A 22,442-nucleotide genomic window follows, 5' to 3' on the forward strand; every position below is an offset into this window, starting at 1 on the left:
TTCTGCTAGGGGAGAGTCTCATAAGTCTTTCTTTTCTTAAAGCCTATTTCTTTCTCATTTCACACCCATTTTGTCCCTAGGGAATGTCTAGGGCTGTGTGTGTGTGTGTGTGTGTGTGTGTGTGTGTGTGTGTGTGTGTGTTTTAGGGAAATCAGCAGGGAGTCATATATATATTTTTTTTAAATGGTGCTCTGGGATTCTCTGAGAATTATGGTATGGCATTCACAGCCCAGGATACAGGTGATGGATATATAGCGTAGATTGAGAATGTGATAAACTTTCTCAGGGCATCATCGTGGACATTACTTATCATGAAAAGAGCATGACATTTAGGACTACAGAGTCCTTGGTTTGAATCCTAGTTCTGTCCTGCTCTGGGAGACCTTGACTTAGCTAGGTAACCTCAGTTGGACCTCTGTTTCCCCATCTGTAAAGTGGGGATATGCTTTTCTATTTCATGGGATTGTCAAAAAAATGAAATTAGAAGATAAATACAGAAGCTCTTTGCTTGTTGAAATTGTTTAATACAATCATGTTTTTCTTCATCTAGTGCCAATTAAACAAATGACGGTTTCCCTGTTTTTCCATTTGTCCCAGCTCAGTGGTTTCTCTTATGAGGTTTGGTAGTAGACTTGTCTATTTGCTATAGCATGAGGCCCAATGCAGTATCTTTCGCGTGTTCAGGTTTCACTGAGCAAACAAGGATATTCAGACATTGTAAGATTATTCTATGGATGGAAACAGGTAAATAAATACCTTGAGCCAAAACTGATTTTGTTGTTAAAGAAATGCAAGGCAAGCCACAGAATGGGAGGAAATGTTTACAATATGTGTATCTGACAATGGATGTTATCTAGAATAGGTAGTAACACTGAAAAAACAATTCAACTAAAAATTAGATGAAGCAAGCCAATAGAATATGCACAAAAGGTTTGGATGGACACTTGACAAAAGAAAATATATGAATGATCAGCCAATGCACACATGAAAAGATGCCAGTTATCAGGGAAATGCAAATTCAAACCATGAGGATACACCATTACGTATCCACTAGATTGGCTAATGTTAAAAAGACAGAAAAGACCAATTATTGGCAGACGTGGAACAACTAGAAACCTCCTACATTGCAGGTAGGGATGTAAAACTGCACAACCACTCAGGAAAACTGTTTGGCGGTCTCTTAAAAGTTAAAAATATATCTACCATATGACCCAGTCACTTCTCTCCTACATATTTACTGAAGAAAAATAAAGACATATGTCTCCTCCAAGATTTTTACATGAATTTCCATAGTGTTTTCTTTGTAATAGCCCTAAACTGGAAACAAGCAAAATGTTCATCAACAGTGAATGCAAAAATGAAGTTAAATATATGCATTGCATAGAATGGAATTCTAGTCAGCAATAAAAAGGAACAGTGACTAATCTATGCTACAGTATGGATGAATCTTAAAACAATGTGTTGATGGGAAGAAGCAAGACATAACATACTGTATGATCTTATTTCCATAAAATGTAAACTAATCTCTAGTAACAAATAACACGTTATTGGTTGACTGGATATGAGGATCCATCAAGGAAGGGAGGGACTGTAAAAAGGCATGAGACATTTTCTGGAAGGTGTTGGAAATGTTCTGTAGCTTGATTCTGGTGTTATTCTCATGGGTATGTACAGTTGTCAAAATTCATTAAATGGCATGCTTTAAATGAATGTAGTCCATTGTAAAATAAATTATCCTCAGTAATACTGATAAGGAAAAAAGATAAATTGTTTATTTAAAGCAAAAATAGCAATGAATTTTATAACATATGTAGAAGATATTGATAGATGGATAGATAGATGTTATATAATCTCAACAGTAGCACAATGGGTGTGAGAATGAAATGGAAGTATATTTTATTATTATCAGGTTCTTCGATTCTGTGAGAAGTGGTATAACATTATTGAGGGAAGAACATGTTAGGGGCAAGATGCATATTTTAAACCATAAAAATCCCTGTAAAATAAAAATAACAGTTAAAACTCTAACAGTGGAATACTAAAACCTAAGCAATTAATCAAAAGAAGACGAGAGCAGAGGTAAAAAGAACATATGGCATAAATAGAGGGGAAAATTGCAAGATAATAGTTCCAAACTCAATCATGTTGATAATTACCTTAGGTGTAAATGGTTTAAACACTCCTATTTAATTTGCTGATTGTCAGATGTGATAAAAAAAAAAAAATCAAGACTAAACTAGATCCTTGCTGTAAGAAACCCACTTAAAATGTAAAGACAAATAGATTAAAAGTGTGAAAATAAAACATTTACACCTGCAAACATTAACCGTAAGAGAGAAAATAGAATATTACCAGAGATAAAGAGGAACACTTCATAATGATAAAGAAGTCCACTCATCAAAAGGTCATAACAATCTAAATGTGTGTGGACTCAGGACACCTGGGTGGCTCAGTCAGTTATGCATCTTCCTTTAGTTCAGGTCGTGATCCCAGCATCCTGGGATAAATCCCGCATCAGGCTTCTTGCTCAACTGGGATCCTGCTTCTCCCTCTGCTTACTGTTCGCCCCTGCGTGTGCTCTCTCTCTCTCTCTCTCAATCTGATAAATAAATAAATAAATAAATAAATAAGATCTTAAAAAAATTTTTTTAAAAATGTGTATGGACTCACAAAAAAGCTCATAATGCATGAAGCAAAAATGGAAAGTATTGAAAGGAGAAATTAACAAATCCAAAATTATAGTTGCAGACATCAGTCATTCTGAGTAATTGATATAATAAATAGTAACTGATATAAAAATTGATATAATAAATAGTAATGATATAAAAGATATGAACAACATTGCTAAGGAACTTGACTTAAAGAAATTTATAGAGTATTCTATCCAACAACAGCAGAATGCACATTCTTTTCTTATTTTATTTTATTTACTTTATTTAGGTATAATTAACACAGTATTATATTAGTTTCAGGTGTACAATTTATATATGACTCAACAATTCTATACATTTCTCAGTGCTCATCAAGATAAGCATACTCTTAATCCCCTTCACCTATTTCATTCATTCCCCCCAGTTGCCTCCCCTTTGGCAACCACCAGTTTCTCCTCTATAGTTAAGAGTCTGTTCTTTTTTGTCTTTTTCTTTTCTTTGTTCTTGTTTCATTTTTAAAATTCCACATATGTGTGAAATCATATGGGATATATCTCTGCCTAAGTTAATTTACTAAGCATTATACCTTCTGGGTGCATACATGTTGTTGGAAATGGCAAGATTTCATTCTTTTTATGGCTGAATAATATTCCATTGTATGTATATACACCACATCCTCTTTATCCATTCATCTACTGATGGATGCTTTTGTTGCTTCCATATGTTGGCTATTGTAAATAATGCTGCAGTAAACTCAGGGATGCATATATCTTTTTGAATTAGTGTTTTCATTTTCTTTGGATAAATGCCCAGTAGTGGAATTACTACATCATATGGTATTTCTATTTTTATTTTTTGAGGAACTGCCATATTGTTTTCCACAGTGGCTGCACCAATTTGCATTCTCATGAATACTGCACAATGGTTCCTTTTTCTCCCCATCATTGCCAACACTTGCTATTTCTTGTGTTTTTTATTTTAGCCATAATGACAGGTGTATAGTGATATCTCACTGTGGTTGTGATTTCCATATCCCTAATGATTTTTGACATTGAGTGTCTTCTCATATGTGTGCTAGCCATCTGAATGTCTTCTTTGGGAAAATGTCTGTTCTTTCCAAGTGCACATAAAACATTTATCAAGACAGACCATGTAAATTTAAAGGATTGAAATCATACAAAGTATGTTTTCTGATTAGAATGAAATTAGAAATTAATAACAATCACATCTGGAATAATCCATATATTAGGAAACTAGACAACACACATAATTTATAGGTCAAAGGAGAAGTCACAAGGGAAATTAGAAAATATTTTGAACAAAATGAAAATGAAATAGAACATATCAGAATTTGTCATATACACCTAAAGCAGTGCTTAGAAGAGAAGTTAAAATACTTACATTGGAAAAGGAGAAAAATAGAAAATCAAGGGTGTAAATTTCCATTTAAGAAACTAGAAAGAAGGAACAAATCAAATTGAAATCAAGCAGAATGAAAGCAGAAATCACTGGAACAAGAAATAGCCAAAAAATAAACATAATTAAGCCAAAAATTTTTTTCTTAAAAAAAAAAATAGATAAATTGATAAACCTTCAGCTAGATAATTAAGATAAAAAAGGCACAAATGATCAGCATCTGGAATAAATGAGAGGACATCACTACAGATCCTATAGACATTGAAAGGATAAAATTAAATATTATGGTTATTATTACTAGTGTCATCTCAATGTAATGTCAATAGGTTTGACAATATATATGAAATAGAAAATTTGTTGAAAGACATATGCTATGGGACTCTCTGCTCAGCAGGGAGTCTGCTTCCTCCTCTCTCTCTGCTTACTTGTGATTTCTGTCTGTCAAATAAATAAATAATCTTAAAAAAAAAAAAGAAAGACTTATACTACTAAAAGTGACTGAAAAAGAACTGGAAAATCTGAATAGCTTCATCTCCCATTGCTGGTGAAATCTACCAAATACTTAAGAAAACATGCCAACTTGACACAAACTCTTCCATAAAATGAAGGAGAAGGGAAAACTTTCTAACTCATTTTAGGAACATTACCTTGACACCACAAACCAGACAAAGACATTATGAGAACAATATCCCTTGTGAACAAATTGTTAGGGAATCACATACAGTATATTTTACTATAAAATAATGTACAGTGATCAAGTGGTATTTATCCCAGGAATGTTAGGCTTTTGTGACATTTGAAAGTCAATCTATATGATTTGCCCTATGAACATTATAAAGGAGAAACATCATATAATCATCTCAGGAGATGACACTCCATTGATAGAGAACGGTCAATGAATCAACACCTCTAACTGCCGTCACTCTTATCAATCTCCAGAGTCTGAAGCTTCAGTTGAGAAGACCGTACTTTGTGGAGAAAGGCCATACTTTGTGGTACTTACCATGAGTTTGAGATGCTTAGGGGAAAGTCCCCAGCTCAGTGTGTTTACCACCCTTGATTAGAGACAAGTCCTGGAGTTTGGTAGAGCATAAAAAGAAAGAGTTCACTAAAGCTTTTAATCCTAGCAGTTGTTATAAACAATAACATTTTAAGAGAGTTTAAAAACAAGGTCTATAGGGTGTTCAAAAGAAGGGAACAAGAGTGAAACCCGTACCTTCCATTATAGTGTTTTGAAACATGGCAAAGAAGAAAGCCAGAGCTGGGGGCGGGGGGTGCAGTTAGAGGGAGGCCCATAGACATTGTGTTGCACAGTAGTCGTGGCCACAGGTGGCCAAGAGATGATGGAAAACGGTGACTCTTACCACTTTGAAGAAAGAAATTATTCCTATCTGTATACATTTCTATTGGTGCTATAAGTAATTGCCACAAACTTGGTGGCTTAAAATAACACAAATTTGTTATCTTATAGTTCTGGAAATCAGCTGTCTGAAACAGGTCTCAGTGATGAAATATCAGTGTCAACAAGGCTGCATTCCTTTTGGAGGCTCTAGGGGAGAATTGACTTCCTTGCCTTTTCTAGCTTCTGGAGGCTCCCTCATGACTGGGCTTGAGGCCCCTTCCTCCATTTCAAAGGCAGCAATGGCTGGTTGAGTCTCATGCCACATTTTCCTGACTGCTTTTTTGTCACGTCTCCTCCTGCCTCCCTGTCACTTATAAGGACCCTCATGAGTACATTTGGGCTTCTGGTTAATCCAGGATAATCTCCCAATCAATTAAATATGATCGATTAAATATGATGATTTAATCATATCTAAAAATCCCTTCTGCCATGTGGTGTAACATATTCTCAAGTTTCAGGAATGAAGACCTGGTCATCTTTGGAGGCCATTATTCTGCTTAGCACATTTTCAATGGAAGTAGAATTAGAAAAATTAAAAATATGAGAGACATGTAAAGCATTTTTGTGTGAAGGGAAGAGGGAGATAATTTGGAATATGATCTTACATGGTAGACTACAGCAGGGAGAGAGTTAGTTACACCGAGTGCCCATTTCTCGTGCGGTCAAGGGGTGTGAAGACAGTTGCCAATGTGAGCAATGGGGTCTCTGAGGGACTGGCAGAAAAGTGAGCCTGAACAAGAAGCAAGGGAGAAGTTTTCCAAGAGGACGATGGCGTGGTAGAGCCTCACAGAGGCAGGGTGCAGGGTGACAGTTCTGAAGGGCACATGGAGAATTTGGTAGCATCTGAGGAAGGAGCAGGTATCACAGTGGGCTTGCCTCAGACGCGCCTGCACTGTGGTTCCCTGCGGGTGGGAGAGGGGGTGCTGCTGAGTCCCTCACGGGTCTGCACTCCTCTCGCAGGTATGCCGGATTCCTCCTGGACGAGGACCTCTTCCATGGGAAGGAGCTTGTGGACAGTCGCCCACTGCAGGCGCTGGTGGCGGGGCTGAAGGCCTACAGTACCTGGGAGAACGTCAGCTGCCTGCAGGACTGCCGCGAGTGCACAGGAGGCATGGTGAGCCCTGCAGGCCCCAGAGGTGCCAGCCCCGCACCCCCAGGTCCCCCTGCTGTAGCATGGGTGATGTCAGCACTCTGCGCCTGTGAGCAGGGCATCAGCTTCAGGGGGAAACCCATTGTCTTCGTGACCCTGAGTGCACCACCCAGCCTTGGGATCTGTACATCTACCTCCTACCATGCTGCGTAGGCTGATGGGGGACCCCTGCATTTGTAAAATGCTAGCCCCCATGGCCTGGCCCATGGAGGCCTGAAGTAAATGTCATGAAACTTGGTGGTGGTTATTGTTGACAGTATGGGGAAGGTACAATGGGGCCAGATGATGAAACCGATTCTCCAGTGTTTGAATCCCTTGGGAAGAACGCAAGAAATGACCCCAGGGTGGGGGGATGGAGAAGGGTGATTAGCCCCAGAAGAAGGCAGACAGGGATGTGCTAAGCATCTGGAGACTGCTTCGTGTGTCCCTAGCCCTGAGCCTCAGACTGGATTGTGTAGTGAGGGGCAGAAAGTGTGAGAAACCTGTTTGAGTTATTGAAGAGTTGAGGGGAACTCTGAGAACAGCTGAAATCTGTGCCCGATTCCACCACAACCTGAGGGCAGGGGCCCCTTTTAGGATCTGGGGAGTCTCTGTATCCTTATGGGGACTTGGAGCTGGTAAGAAGGGGAACCCACGTAGGGTCTGTGAGGGCATGGCAGGTTGGATGTGGGGTTTGTGGACCTGTAATACTGTGGCATGGTGAGGCTATGGGGATTAGCTGTGGTGGCAGCCGGGGTTCATTCTCAGATGACAGACCTGCGTTTGTGACCCCCAGGGACTACACTCCTTCTCTGGCATGTGGGCTGGATGCAGGTTCTGCTGGAGCCTCCAAGAGACATTTCCTGGAGGAAGGAGGGGAGGAGCCCCTATTGGGTTTTTGGCCTGAGCTTGATCTGAACTTGGCTAAATATTATCCTATCAACAGTGGCCCCAAACCTGCAGAGGAGGATGATGAAGTTTAGCCTCAGTGAGAAGGGATCAAGAGCAAGTTAAAGGCAGGGGTAGAAAAGAGGGGAAGGATACGTTTCCAGAAAGTCTGCTGCCCTGCTGCTCTGTATCAGAGCCGGGACCAATGGAGGGGTGAGGAGTGAGGGATGAAGGGCAAGGAGTAAGGAAGGACTGGACCTTCACAATAGGCACAGCCCAAGAGTTTCTCATAAACAATATGGATGGAAACGAGGGCCTCCTGCGAAAGCCACTGTGATCATTTCTCTTAAGGTGGCTGAGTAAAGATGTGCCCATGAGGCAAGGAGGCCTTAGTTAGTTAGGTGTACACTCTGTGTCCGTGACAATGGTGGGGGCGATAGTGATGGACATGCCTGCTTTGTGCCCGTGGATGTTGCGTGTGAGTCCACATGGAAGGAAAGAGAATGCAGAACAAAGTAACAGCTGGCACTGGGGCACAGCTGGACCAGGCGCTGAGGTCCTCTGAGGCAGCGAGGTGCCATGGCTCATTGTGACTTTCCTCAGTGCCCTGACAAGGTAGGAGGCTCTTGCCACATGGCTGGTTTCCAGCCATAGCTCCAGGGACGTGGCCATCTCTTGGAACAGGAGTTTGCTGGCAGCAGGTAGGAACAGGACTCTTCTGGGCACAGCAAGAAAGTTGAGGTCAGCAGGTGGGAGGTAAGACCGGAAGTGACCCCTCTGGCAGGGGTAGCCCATCTACGGGGGTTTGGGACTCTGCTAGGAGTGCTGAGAGATGCAGATATTGTGGCTTCTGACTCAACCCAAGGGTGTGCTCAAAACCACCTGTGGTCTTCTCGTCTTCCTCCCTTGGCTCATTCCTTGTGATGCATTTCATGGGCTGACGTGCCCAGTGGTCTCCTGCCCCTGGACCTTCATATCCTCCCAGGTGACCTGATGGACAGACAGGATGGTGGATAGATGGACTGATGGGAAATAGGATGGTGGATAGATTGGTTGATTGAATTGTTGCCCCGTGCATTCATTATCTCTGATAATTTAGTTTCACTGGAATGTTACTAATTTAGCTCTTTGGGGTTTAAGACTATGTATTTGAGGGATGCCTGAGTGGCTCAGTCAGTTAAGTGGTTGCCTTCAGCTCAGGTCATGATCCTGGTGTCCTGGGATCGAGTCCCACATAGGGCTCCTTTCTCGACAGGGAGTCTGCTTCTGCCTCTGCCTGCCTGTGCTCGCTCGCTCTCTGACAAATAAATAAAATATTAAAAAAAAATAAAGACTATGTATTTTAAAATGGAAAAGGGAAAAAGGCTGTTAAATGTCGTACAGGCATTGACACTTAAAAAAGCTATCAGTTCTTCCTGTCTGCTTAGCTTACCTCGTGCCCAAGGGAAAGATTCAAGACACAGCAGCCTCCAGTGTTTGGTCTAGGCAAGAGTTCAGCATCCCAGCATTGTTGCTCTTAAAACTGTTCTGTATAAACCTTTGGATTCTGAGGTTCTTTCCCTCCACATTGAATGTTTCCATACCAGTTGGTGGTCTATTTTAATAAAATTATCACTGTGCATCAGGAAACCAGGAGAAAGTCTTAGGTTGGCTCTTTCTACAGAAGTCTCAGCAATTGTTGCTTTCTTTGGGTGGTAGGTTGAATGTTGCAAGAGTGACATTTAGTTGCTAAAAGAACATACTGCTAAGAGAAGCATAGTCTGTCACTTTTTGTGCAGAAAGCCTGGGATAAATAAGATCTCATACAAATTTTTTTTCCAAAATTAGATCATCAAATGCACAATACTGGTTGGAAGTTACATAATTCATGTTCATGCAAGCATGTCATTGCCTTAATGACTGCTGATTAAGAATCATTGTTCAATATTTCTTTTTTTTTAAAGATTTTATTTATTTATTTGACAGAGAGATCACAAGTAGGCAGAGAGGCAGGCAGAGAGAGAGGGGGAAGCAGGCTCCCCGCTGAGCAGAGAGCCTGATGTGGGGCTCGATCCCAGGACCCTGGGATCATGACCTGAGCTGAAGGCAGAGGCTTTAACCCACTGAGCCACCAAGGTGCCCCCAATATTTCTAATTTCTGTCTGTGTGTAGAACGGTGTACAAGGTACATGCTCCCTGTCCTGAGGGCCAGGTAATACAAGGCGGGACACTATACATTGTGCATGGAACTGCGTGGCCCTAAGATTTCAGTCAAATGAGCTTTCGGGGACTCCCACTCCAACCAGGTTGAAGTTACCTGAAGTTACTCTCCTGATTAAAACAGCAAGACGCCCGACATCAGGCAATGAGAGTGAGGAAATTAAATTAAATTAAATTAAATTAAATTAAATTAAATTAAATTAAATTAAATGAGACTTATATTTGTCCCAGTTTACTACCTCGAGAGTTTCCACACCATGCCTTCAGAGGGGCAACCGAGGCAGAGCCCAGGGGACTCCCTGATTTGAAGACACCATGCTGAGAGTTCAGGGAGACAAAAGCATCTGGAATTCATGGGATAGAGTAGAAGACAGAAGAGAAGTTGTTGGTCAGAGAGAGAACTCAGGCATCTTCAGGGGTTCCCTTCAAACATTCAGCTGAGCACTGATTATTGCATGTGTGTGAGGGAAAGAATCACCTGGAAGGTCTGGAGGGAACAGGATCATGTCTTCACATGAGAATGGGAATAGTGCCTTTTCTCATAAGCCAGCCTGGAATACTTTAAGACTCAGCCTGAGAAAAAAAGAAATGTTATGTATAAAAGAACAAAGTTAAGGATGACAGCAGATTTCTCATTGGAAAAAAAAAAATAAAAACAAGTGGAGCGACAGTTTAAAAAGTACTGAAGGAAAAAAATGAAGTTAAAATTCTATACTCTGAAAAATTATGTTTCAAAAAAAAAAAAACCATTATAACAAAGATGTGTTTGGACTTGCCAAAGTTGAAAGGATTTATCACCTGTAGACTTTCACTATAAGAAATATTAAAGGAAATTCTTCACACAGAGAGAAAATGATATTGGATAGAAATATGGATCTGCACAAAGCAATGAAAAGTACCAAAAATAGTAACTTTTTTTTTTTTTTTAAGATTTTACTTATTTATTTCAGGGAAAGGAAGCACACAAGCAGGAGGTAGGGACAGAGGGAGAGAGAGAATTTCAGGCAGGCTTCCCACAGAGTGGGGAGCCCAATTTGGGGCTCAATCTCATGATCCCGAGATCATGACCTGAGTCCAAATCAATCGTCAGTTGCTTAACTGACTGAACTAACCAGGTGCTCTATAACTTTCTTAATATATAAGATTTTTCTTAGTATTTGAATCTCTTTAAAATGTAATTGAGGTGCGCCTGGGTGGCTCAGTTGGTTAGTGTCTGACTCTTCATTTCAGCTCAGGTCATGATCTTAGCATTGTGAAATGGAGCTCCAAGCTGAACTGTGTGCTCAGGGTGTATCTGCTTGAGAGTCTCTCTCTCTACCTCTCCCTCTGTACCCCCCCCCACTCATGCACACACACTCTCTCTCTCTAATTAAATAAATAAATCTTTAAAATGTTAGGTAACTGACTCTCTTAACAAAAATAATAGCAATGTAGAGTGAGTTTTATAACATATATAAAAGTAAAATGTATGGCAAAATCACATAAAGGCCAGAAGGGGATAAAAGGAAGTGCACTATTGTAAGGTTCTTATGCTATACCTGAGGTGGTATGATATCACCTGAAAGTAGACTGTGGGAAGTTGAAAATTTCTATTCTAAACCCCAAAGCTACCACTAAAATAATACAACAAAGAGTCATAGCTAATAAGCCAACATAGAAGTTAAAATGGAATTCAGTACTAAGTCCAAAAGAAGACGAGAGAAGATGAAGTAGGGGAGAATGAAGAGATTGTTCAAATATAAAACAAATAGCCATATGGTAGATGTAAACCAAACCATGTTCCTAAACACTTTAAATGCAAATACCCCAATTAAAAGGCAGAGATTGCCAGATTGGATAAAAAAGCAAGACCCAACTATATGCGTATGAGAAATACATTTTGAATAGAAAGATCCAAAGAGGTTAAAAGTTAAAGGATGAAAAAAAATATGTCATGCTCACACTCATCAAAAGAAAGCTGCAATGACTATTAATATCAGACAAAGCAGATTTCAGAGCCAAGAATATTGCCAGGGATAAATAAGTCCATTTCATAAAGGGGCCAATTCGAGAGGATATAACGATCTTAAACCTAATAACAACTTTAGCAGGTTAACAATAAGCAGGTTAATAACAACCTTAGCTTCTTTGGTCATCCCCACTTTGCAGACGAGGAAACAGGGGCTCCAAGCAGTTGGACTTGCCCAAGCTCCCACGTGTTGCCTGAGGATTTAAGGCCTGATTCATCTGACCCCAGAGTCCATGTCGATATGGTGAAGCTATGCCCCGAGGTGGAGTGGGAAATCACACTGAGTTGTTTGGGAGGCTCTCCAAGGAAGTAAGCTCACCTTTACTGGGTGGGATGAACAGATAGCACTGGGTGAATGGGACCCCAGTGCCCCCTGCCTCCACACTTAACCAAAGATGAGGTCTGAACTCCAGGAAGTTTAGTGCCTCTGTAACTCCAGACCTGCCCTTCCAAGTGATTCTTCATGCTGATGAAAGGCAGCCTCTTGCCATGTCAGACACAGCATATGTAGGGGCCCAGGATCCAGGGGCTGCGGGGTCTCTTTGCTTTTTATTGGTTCTAATTAGTTAATACTCATTAAGCATTTTCTATATATGCAGGTGCCTTTGTAAGTGCTTTATATATAGTAACTTAGCTATCTCTCAAGTTAGGTGAGTACTATTATCAGACTGACTTTTCAAAGGAGGAAACTGAGGCCAGAGAGAGATTCAATAACTGGCCTAAGGTTAAAGGGATAAAAAGTGGCAGAGCCATGCTTTAAATGCAGAGAATCTGTCTCCAGAGGCCATGCACCAAGCCACTGTGCCATATGCAAACCAGTGTGTCCTATATTCCAGAAAATAGCGGGGTTCATGTTAATGGGGTGGGCACAGTCTGAATCCAGCATGCCACTTTGCAGCTGTGGGACTTTGGGCAGGTCTCTTCCATGCCTGAGCCTCTAATGAGTCTTGCTCAGCTGCTCAGAAGATAACATTAAGTTGGATCCTCCTGTAATGGGAGAGGTTGATAGGCAGGACCAGACCCTTTTCCTCTCAGACCCTCTCAGGTGATTCCTGGCTCCTTCCCTTTAGTGTAGGGCTGAGGGAAGTAAGGTAGGATGAGGTTACATTACTCACCCCATACTTCTTTGCTAAGTCAGGGAGAGGCTGGGACAGGAGCTGGGATAGCAAAGCCTAATCCTGGCACACAGCCGGCACCGTTCCCAATGGCGAGTACTGCGTGCTCACACATGTTCTGCATTTTGGCTTTATTTTTTTTAAGGTTGTATTTATTTGACAGAGAGAGAGATCACAAGTAGGCAGAGAGAGGCAGAGAGAGGAAGGGAAGCAGGCTCCCTGCCTAGCAGAGAGCCCGATGTGGGGCTCGATCCCAGGACCCTGGGATCATGACCTGAGCTGAAGGCAGACGCTTTAACCCACTGAGCCACCCAGGTGCCCCCATTTTGGCTTTTAATCTCAGTGTGTAAGTGGAGAATCCAACTGGCCTCATTTGGACACAAAGAAAACCCTTCACCTGCCCACATGGGAACGAACGCTGGGAGTCAAATTCTGTGAGCTCTGGGTGGTCACATGACCCGGGCCACCACTGCTTGTCTTTGCTTCCACCTTATTTCTTTAAAGATTGATGTAGTCAACCAAGTTCTTAGGACTGTTGCCATTTAACTGTATTTGTACATTGTCTCTTTTCTCCATACCCAAGCAAACTCAGATTGAATTTCCTACAGTTGTCTGAGAGAGGAATAGGGCAGCAGAACCACGAATGACAGAATGTTCTTATGGGGCTGCATCATGAAGGGGGCAGTGTGATAGGTGAGGGGAGAGCACTCATCACCAAAGGGGTGGGATCTCCTGTCAGGGCTCTGTGACCCTGGATCTTCCCACCAGGAGCCTCAGTTTCCTTATCTTTTAAAGCCTTGCCCATGTTAGTCTCCCAGTAAATGCTAGAATCTCCTCGTCTTTTTTCCTGGGTGTGATTGCACTGAAGGATCCACCTCGACCCATTAGACACATGTGGGAGCTGCCTGGCTAGGGCTCCTCGGGGTGCAGGCTTAGAGAGTAGAAACAAGTCACATCCTCAGCAGATCTGGCTCCAAATCATCGGGGTCTGCAAAAACGGGCTTGGGATCTAGATAGGCTGCATGGTTCCTGCTACTCCTGTCACTGCAATAGAACTTAACAGAAGCTCTAGCTGTTGACCTTGGCCCTGCACAGCCAAATTCTTCACAGGGACCTGTTACAGTATCCTTTTGCCCTTGCACGTTCCCTGTACCTGGATGCCCATGGCCAGGAGCCATGATGATTATGTTGTCCCCCTTGATATCAAGACTGGGAGATACCACTCCTGGGCTCACTGGGCCCTGAGGATTGGCCTCCACAACAGGATTTCAGGCTCCCCTCCATCAGGGCCCCTCTGTGAGAGCCTTCTCATTTCAGCCCCTGGCTGCTCCATTCTGTTTCAGAATCCTCTATGGGAGAGCAGAACTGGCTGAATCAGAATAAAGAAATTGCTATACAAAATTGGAGCAAGGGCAAGTCTCGGAAGAGATCTATGACCCAGCCTGATGATAAGGTTATCAGCAAACATGCACTGACCATTCCTTTCATGTTAGACACAGAGCTGCTGTTTGCTGTTTGGAGATGTCATCCAGCTGGGCCATGTCATTATATTTTAAAGATTGCATAAGAGAACATTAAAACAATTACAAGTGTCTGTAAATTAAAAAAAAAAAAAGTGGTGTGATGCGGAGCCCCTCGGTTTTTTAGTAGACTTAATCCTAAAACTAATTCCTCAGGGAGATTCAACACGACCTCATTTATCTGACATTGACCACTTCTTGGAACAGAGCCAAGGCCTGAAATAAGCAAAACAGAACTCTGGGAATCCCAGAGAGATGACGTGAGGTCCGCGTGCTGAAGCTCAAACCCTTACTCATTCCTGAAGGAGCCTGGCCAGCTTCCTCTGGGGCCTGGTCATGCTTGTTGACTCTCACACTTGGTTCCTGGTTTCCTGAGGTGCTGCTGCAGAGTAGTAAGGCTAGAGGGACTCTGCATGCAAGCAGTTAAGAGTGCTGGTGACCAAAGAAGAGCCAGAAAAATGAGAAAAACCAGACTCAAAAATCCAAGAGTGCCGTGGGCCAAGGAAGAATAAAAAATTTGGTGGAACATGAGGTCCTCTGGGCAGAGTGGGCTCTGTGCTGGAAGGCAGGCTGGTGCAAGGAGGATAGTCATTTGAGGGTCACCCCTCTGTCCTGGGTGCTGCAGATTTACTGTTCCCTGGAATGAGAGAAAAAGCATTTCTTTAACTGCCCAGCTTTTCATAGCAATCCCCTGGATGTGTAACTCCCAAAACAGATAAGGGGGTCAGCCTGACTTGCATCTAATATGGTAGAGACCATTTTGCTACCCATCCAATTTCTTTTTTTCTTTTTTATTTCTTTTCAGCGTAACAGAATTCATTGTTTATGCACCACACCCAGTGCTCCATGCAATACATGCCCTCCATAATACCCACCACCTGGATCCCCCAGCCTCCCACCCCCCGCCCCTTCAAAACCCTCAGGTTGTTTTTCAGAGTCCATAGTCTCTCATGGTTCATCTCCTCTTCCAATTTCCCTGAACTCCTTTCTCCTCTCCATCTCCCCATGTCCTCCATGTTATTGGTTATGCTCCACAAGTAAGTGAAACCATATGATAATTGACTCTCTCTGCTTGACTTATTTCACTCAGCATAATCTCCTCCAGTCCTGTCCATGTTGATACAAAAGTTGGGTATTCATCCTTTCTCATGGAGGCATAATGCTCCATAGTGTATATGGACCACATCTTCCTTATCCATTCGTCCGTTGAAGGGTATCTTGGTTCTTTCCACAGTTTGGCGACCGTGGCCATTGCTGCTATAAACATTGGGGTACAGATGGCCCTTCTTTTCACTACATCTGTATCTTTGGGGTAAATACACAGTAGTGCAATTGCAGGGTCATAGGGAAGCTCTATTTTTAATTTCTTAAGGAATCTCCACACTCTTCTCCAAAGTGGCTGCACCAACTTGCATTCCCACCAACAATGGAAGAGGGTTCCCCTTTCTCCACATCCTCTCCAATACACGTTGTTTCCTGTCTTTCTAATTTTGGCCATTTTAACTGGTGTAAGGTGGTATCTCAATGTGATTTTAATTTGAATCTCCCTGATGGCTAGTGATGTTGAACATTTTTTCATGTGTCTGATAGCCATTTGTATGTCTTCATTGGAGAAGTGTCTGTTCATGTATTCTGCCCATTTTTTGACATGATTATCTGTTTTGTGTGTGTTGAGTTTGAGAAGTTCTTTATAGATCCTGGATATCAACCTTTTGTCTGTACTGTCATTTGCAAATATCTTCTCCCATTCCGTGTGTTGCCTCTTTGTTTTGTTGACCCATCCAATTTCTGAAGAAGAGACAGAGCCAAGAAAAATCCTGGCTGGTGCCTGGGTCATTTGGAGCTAGCTGTGCTGGTGGAGGATTCTAGGTATGGAGGTCATGGATCCAGCTGGCTAGTGTTGCACATGTGTGTGGGGTAAGCATGAGGTGGGCTTCATCTTAATACCAAGTAACTGGGTAAATTTACTGGGTCATGCCAAGTACCTGGAAGGGGTTCATTGCCAAGTACCTGGAAGGGGTTCATGTATGGCCCATACTCAGAAGGGGTCCCAGGGTCTGGCAGACCTCCTAAGAAGAGACTGGCTGGGATCCAAGTGATGACCTCAGTAGAAAGGCCCTCTCTGTGGCTGCTATGACACCTTCTTCAGTCAGACTCTTTGCTCAGCCCTGACCTGATTTTTCTAGACCACCAGTGGGTCTCTGATCTCTTCCCTTTCCATTTCATTGATCAGAGGACCCTTTCTCTGGACAGAGTTAGGACCTTCAAGAACAATCTCAACATTTTGGGACTGTGGAGTAAATCCTACATTTCTCCCCATTTCTGCTGTCACTTTCTGGTCATTATGCAGACAACAACCAGTTTGATTGTAGGGATTTAGAAAAACAGCACAGTAAAAATACTTTATGATGATAAATTCTCAACTTTAAAAGAACCTTGCTCAAGATTAGAGGAATCAGTTCTCTTAAAAAAAAAAAGCTTTCTGTTTTTGACTCCCTGACATTCTGAGTCTCTGCTAGGTAAAGTGTCAGGACCTGTATAGGTGTTAACACCTGTAATACTCCTAACAGCCCTATGAGCAAGAATTATTATCCTTACTGTTTTCCCATGGATTGAAGAACTAAGGCTAGAGGTGAGATGCTGTTTCTCCAGAGCTAGTAGAAGATGGAGGCATGTTCTGATTCAAGTCTCCCAAATCCAAGACTCTTGTCCCTGATTCAGGAGCTTACTTTTTGGGGTGTGTGGGATGATGGCTTTGTTTCTGGCCTCTGGGTTCCATGTGAATCAGTGTCCTATGCTGAGGCCCTTCATTTAACATAATCCATGATTTTAAAACAAACCTCTGTGTTTTGCTGTCAACCTGTGGTCACTGGAAAAAATAATTTCCCTGTGAGAAAATACACATGTCCTATTTGTGCATGTCTTATGTTAGTAGGTCTTATCTCGTCAGGTAAATTAGAGTGGGAGAGTAGCAGGCAGTAAAACTGACCCTCATCACTGATAAAGAAAAGAGAGATTACCAAAATGACCCAAGCACAATCCATTTTATTGGTAACATTCTTTTGAAGATCTCAGCCTAAATTTCTTAAGGACATAAAGAAGGCGATTATAAATTTTATATGGAATGGATAACATTCAGACATATGAGAAGATAATGGATAAAGCTGGCATTGGTCCTAGGCCAACGTGCCAAATTTTTAATCTACTGTATTCTCATTTTACCCTCCCGTGAGATGGTTCAGAACACTCCAGAAGGATTCACCCATCACACCAAGAAAATAAAGAGGGGGGAAAAAATGAAGCTTCACAGGTTGACTTTCTCATGTTATGATCATCTTAGTTAAAATCCTTTTGGATGCAAGTTAGAGAGACTCATTTCAGACTTGCTCAGTCGAGAAAGGAGAGTACAGATTGAGAGAGAGAGAGAGCCAAGAGATGAGATGTGTTCTGGAATCCAGGTCTCATAAGGACCAGGAACTGGGAAGGGGTCTGGAGGTGGGGCAGCAACTTCTCTCAGGTCCCATAGTCTCAGCCTTTGCGGAGTGTCTGCTCATTCTTGTTCCTCTGCATTTGTGGCTGCCCTTTGGCTATGAAGTTTAGAGCATCTCCATTCCGGCTCTACTCCAAGATGGTGTCTCAAAAATCTAGCCCTGAATCCCTGGCTCAGTTTGGGTTGTAGTACTTCCCAACTTAGTCATTTTTGGCTCAGGAATGGTGTTGCATATCATGAACATGCCTCCCGATGCTTCACTAGTATGGGTGTAAGACAGACATGGAACAGATATATCTTATAGTATATGTGATAGCTTTCAAAATATTTTCTAACTAATCCTTTCAGGCTTGTGTATAGATATGGAACTCAACTTTTTATGTTGATCTTATATCCAGCAAACTGTTGAACTGCCATAATAATTCTAATAATCTGTTTGTAGTTTTTTGCATTTCCTGTGTAGACAGTCATATCACTGGTGACAAGTGATGGCTTGTTTCTTCCTTTACAATTATTTATATTTACTTATTTGTCATATTATGACAAATAAGTAACAAGGACCTCCGGTGCAATGGTTGAAAGAAGTGGTTGATAACAAGCACCTAAATTTTATTCTTGACTTTAAAGGGCCTGTACTTCCTGTTTCACCATTAAGGATGTTATTTAATGTGGATATGTTGCAGATAGTCTTTCCTCCCCAGTTTTATTGAGAAATAATTGACATACATCACTGTATACATTTAAGGCATATAGCCTGTTGGTTTGATTTACATATACTGTGAAATGAGTACCACAATAGGTACAGTTAATGTCCATCTTCTCATGTAGATACAATAAAAAGAAAAGAAAGAAGAAAATAATAAAGGAAAAAATTTCTCCTTATGATGAGAATTCTTAGAATTTTATACTCTTAACTCCTTTCCTATATATCATATAACAGTTTTACCTGTATTTGTCATGCTTTATATCATATCCCTAGTACTAATTTATTTTATAACTGGAAGTTTGTACCTTTTGATGACCTTCCTCCAATTCTCCCTCCCTGCCTCTGCTAATGCCATGTCTCACCTCTTTTTTCTGTGAGGTTTTTTTTTTTTTAAGATTCCATGTATAATTGAGATCATACAGTATTTGCGTTTCTCTCTCTGACTTATTTCACTTAGCATAATGCCTTCAGGGTCCATTCATGTTGCTGCAAATGGTAGAACTTCCTTGTTTTTTATGGCTGAATAATATTCATCTCTATGTGTGTATGTGTGTGCATGTGTGTATACAACTTCTTTATCCAGTCATCTATTCATTGACTGTTTTCATAGCTTGGCTATTGTAAATAATGTTGCTATGAACATGGGGGTGCAGATATATTTTCAAGTTAATGTTATCATTACCTTTGGATATATTGTCAGAAGAGGAATTGCTGGATCATGTGGTAGTTTTATTTTTAAATTTTTATGAGATTTTATTTATTTATTTGACAGGCAGAGATCACAAGTAGGCAGAGAGGCAGGCAGAGAGAGAGAGGGGGAAGCAGGCTCTCTGCTGAGCAGAAAGCCCGATGCAGGGCTCAATCCCAGGACTCTGGGATCAAGACCTGAGCTGAAGGCAGAAGCTTTAACCCACTGAGCCACCCAGGCACCCCTATTTTTAATTTTTTGAGGATCCTCCATACTGTTTTCCTTAGTGGCAGTACCAATTTATAATCCCACCAAAAGTGCATGGCCATTTTCTCTCCATCCACATTGGCATTTGTTATCTCTTGTCTTTTCGGTGATGGCCATTCTAACTAGCATGAGGTGATGATATCTCATTGTGATTTTAACTCACATTTCTCTAATGACTAGTGATATTGAGCACTTTTCATTTATTTGTTGGCCTTTCATATGTCTTCTCTGGTGAAATGCCTATTTAAGTCTTTTGCCCATTTTTTAAATTAATTTTTTAATTTTTTTTATAAACATATAATGTATTTTTATCCCCAGGGGTACAGGTCTGTGAATTGCCAGGACTTTTGCCCATTTTTAATTGGGTTGTTTTTGGGTTTTTGTTTGTTTGTTTGTTTGCTATTGAGTATGAGTTCTTTATCTTTTATATGTCAGGTATTAGCCACTTACCAGATATATGGTTTGCAAATATTCGTTACCCATTCTATAAGTTGTCTTTTCATTTTGTTGATGGTTTCTTTTATGGCACAGAATCTTTTTAGTTTGGTGTAGTCTCCCTTTATTTTTTATTTTGTTGCTTGTGCTTTGGTGTCATGTCTAAAAATCTTTACCAAGACCCATGTCAAGGAGCTTTGTTCCTTTGTTTTCTTCTAGAAGTATCATGGTCTGTGCTCTGACATTTAAGTCTTTAGTCTGTTTTGAGTTAATGTTTGTGAATGGTGTAAGAGCAGTAGGTCCAGTTTCATTCATTACATGTGAATATCCAATTATCGCAGCACCATTTATGGAAAAGACTATGTTTTCTCCATTGAGTATTCTTTGCTCCCTTGTCAGATATTAGATGACTGTATATATTTGGGTTTATTTCTGTTCTGTTGGTCTCTTTATGTGTTTTTATGCCAGTACCATACTGTTTTGATGACTCTAACTTTATAATATAGCTTGAAATCAGGAAGTGTGATACCTCTTGCCTTGTTCTTCTTCCTCAGGGTTTCTTTGATTATTTGGGGTCTTTTGTTGTTCTGTATAAAAGGAGTGCTTTTTCTACTTTTTAAAAAAATACCACTGGAAGCTTGGTAGAGATTGCATTGAATCTATAGATGGATTTTGGTAGTATTGACATTTTAACAATATTAACTTTTCCAATCCATGAACATGGAATACCATTTCATTATTTGTATGTTCTTTTTTTTTTAATCAGTGTCTTATAATTTCAGTATAGAAAACATTTACCCCCTTAGTTAAATTTGTTCCTAAGTATTTTATTGTTTTTGGTGCTGTTGTAAATGTGATTGATTGATTGATTGATTGGTTGATTTTTATTTAAATTCAATTATCTACCATATAGTACATCATTACTTACTCATGTATATTCAATGATTCATTAGTTGCATAGAACACCCAGTGTTCATCACATCACATACCCTCCTTAATGCCCACCATCCAGTTACCCTATCCCCCCAACCCACCTCCCTTTCCACAACCCTCAGTTTGTTTCCCAGAGTCAAGAACCTCTCATGGTTTGTCTCCCTCTCTGATTTCTTCCCATTCAGTTTTCCCTCCCTTCTCTCCTATGATCCTCTGCACTATTTCTTATGTTCCACATATGAGTGAAACCATATGATAATTGTCTTTCCCTGTTTGACTTATTTCACTTAGCATAATATCCTCTAGTTTCATCCATGTCAATGTAAATGGTAGATATTCATCTTTTCTGATGTCTGGGTAATATTCTACTGTATATATGAACCACATCTTCTTTATCCATTCTTCTATTGAAGGACATCTCAGCTCCTGCCACAGTTTGGCTATTGTGGACATTGCTGCTATGAACATTGGGGTACATGTGCTCCTTCTTTTCGCTACATCTGTACCTTTGGGGTAAATACCTAGTAGTGTAATTGCTGGGTCATATTTTATTTCTTTTTTAGAAATTTGGTGGTTGGTATATAGAAACATTATTGATTTCTATATGTTAATTTTGTATCCTACAGCTTTAGTGAATCCACTGATTAGATCTAACAGTTTTTTGGTTGAATATTAGAATTTTCTATATATAAAATCCTGTTTTCTGCAAATAGAGACAATTTTATTTCTTCCTTTCCAATTCTGATACTTTTTATTTCTTTTTCTTGCCTGATTGCTCTAACTAGGACTTCTAGTACTATGTTGGATAGGAGTGATGAGGGTGGGCACACTGTCTTGTTCCTGTCTTAGAGAAAAAGCTTTCATCCTTTTATCATACACTAAGTATGATGTGAGCAATGGGCTTGTCATATACAGCCTTTATTATGTTAATGTATGTTCCTTTTATGGTTAATTTGTTAAAAGAGTTTTATCATGAATGAATGTTGAATTTTGACAAATGATTTTTCTGCATCTAATGAAATGACCATATGATTCTTTTCTTTTATTCTATTAATGTAATATATTATGCTGATTGATTTGCCTATGTTGAATCATCCTTGCATCCCAGGAACAAGTCCCATTTGATTATGGTGAATGGTCCTTTTAATGTGCTGCTGAATTCAGTTTGCTAGTATTTTACCGAGAATTTTTGGATCCATAGTCATCAGGATATTGGCTTTCAGTTTTCTTTTCTAGTAATGCCCTTTTGCTGGTTTTGGTATCGACAATACTGGCTTTGTAAAATGAGTTTAGGAGTGTTCCCTCCTCTTTGATATGTTTGGAAGAATTTAAGAAGTGTTGGTGTTAATTCTACATTTAATTCTCTGTCAATTAAATGTTTGGTAAAATTCACCATGAAACCATCTGTTCCTGAGTTGTTTTTTTTTTTTAATTGGGAGATTTTTGATTACTGACTCAATCTCCTTATTAGTAATTGATCTACTCAGATTTTCTATTTCTTCCTGATTCAGTCTTAATAACTTATATGTTTCAAAGAACTTTTCCATTTCTTTTCCATGTCCAGTGTGTTGGCATAGAGTTGTTTATAGTTGCAG

The 22,442-nt window shown here is 40.5% G+C and overlaps 1 protein-coding gene across 5 annotated transcripts in view; it reads left to right on the top strand.

The window, feature by feature from the left end:
- The window catches only part of ACOXL (acyl-CoA oxidase like), a 326,290-nt gene that overhangs the window by 160,322 nt on the left and 143,526 nt on the right, over positions 1-22,442 (top strand). For all 5 annotated transcript variants that reach the window (XM_032843889.1, XM_032843891.1, XM_032843892.1 and 2 more), the window contains exon 12: positions 6,430-6,583. In XM_032843889.1, the coding sequence (XP_032699780.1) occupies positions 6,430-6,583 (154 nt within the window). The remainder of the gene's footprint in view (positions 1-6,429; positions 6,584-22,442) is intronic.

Source organism: Lontra canadensis, unplaced genomic scaffold (assembly GCF_010015895.1).
Source record: "Lontra canadensis isolate GAN:19392208 unplaced genomic scaffold, GSC_riverotter_1.0 scaffold144, whole genome shotgun sequence".
Lineage (NCBI taxonomy): Eukaryota > Metazoa > Chordata > Mammalia > Carnivora > Mustelidae > Lontra > Lontra canadensis.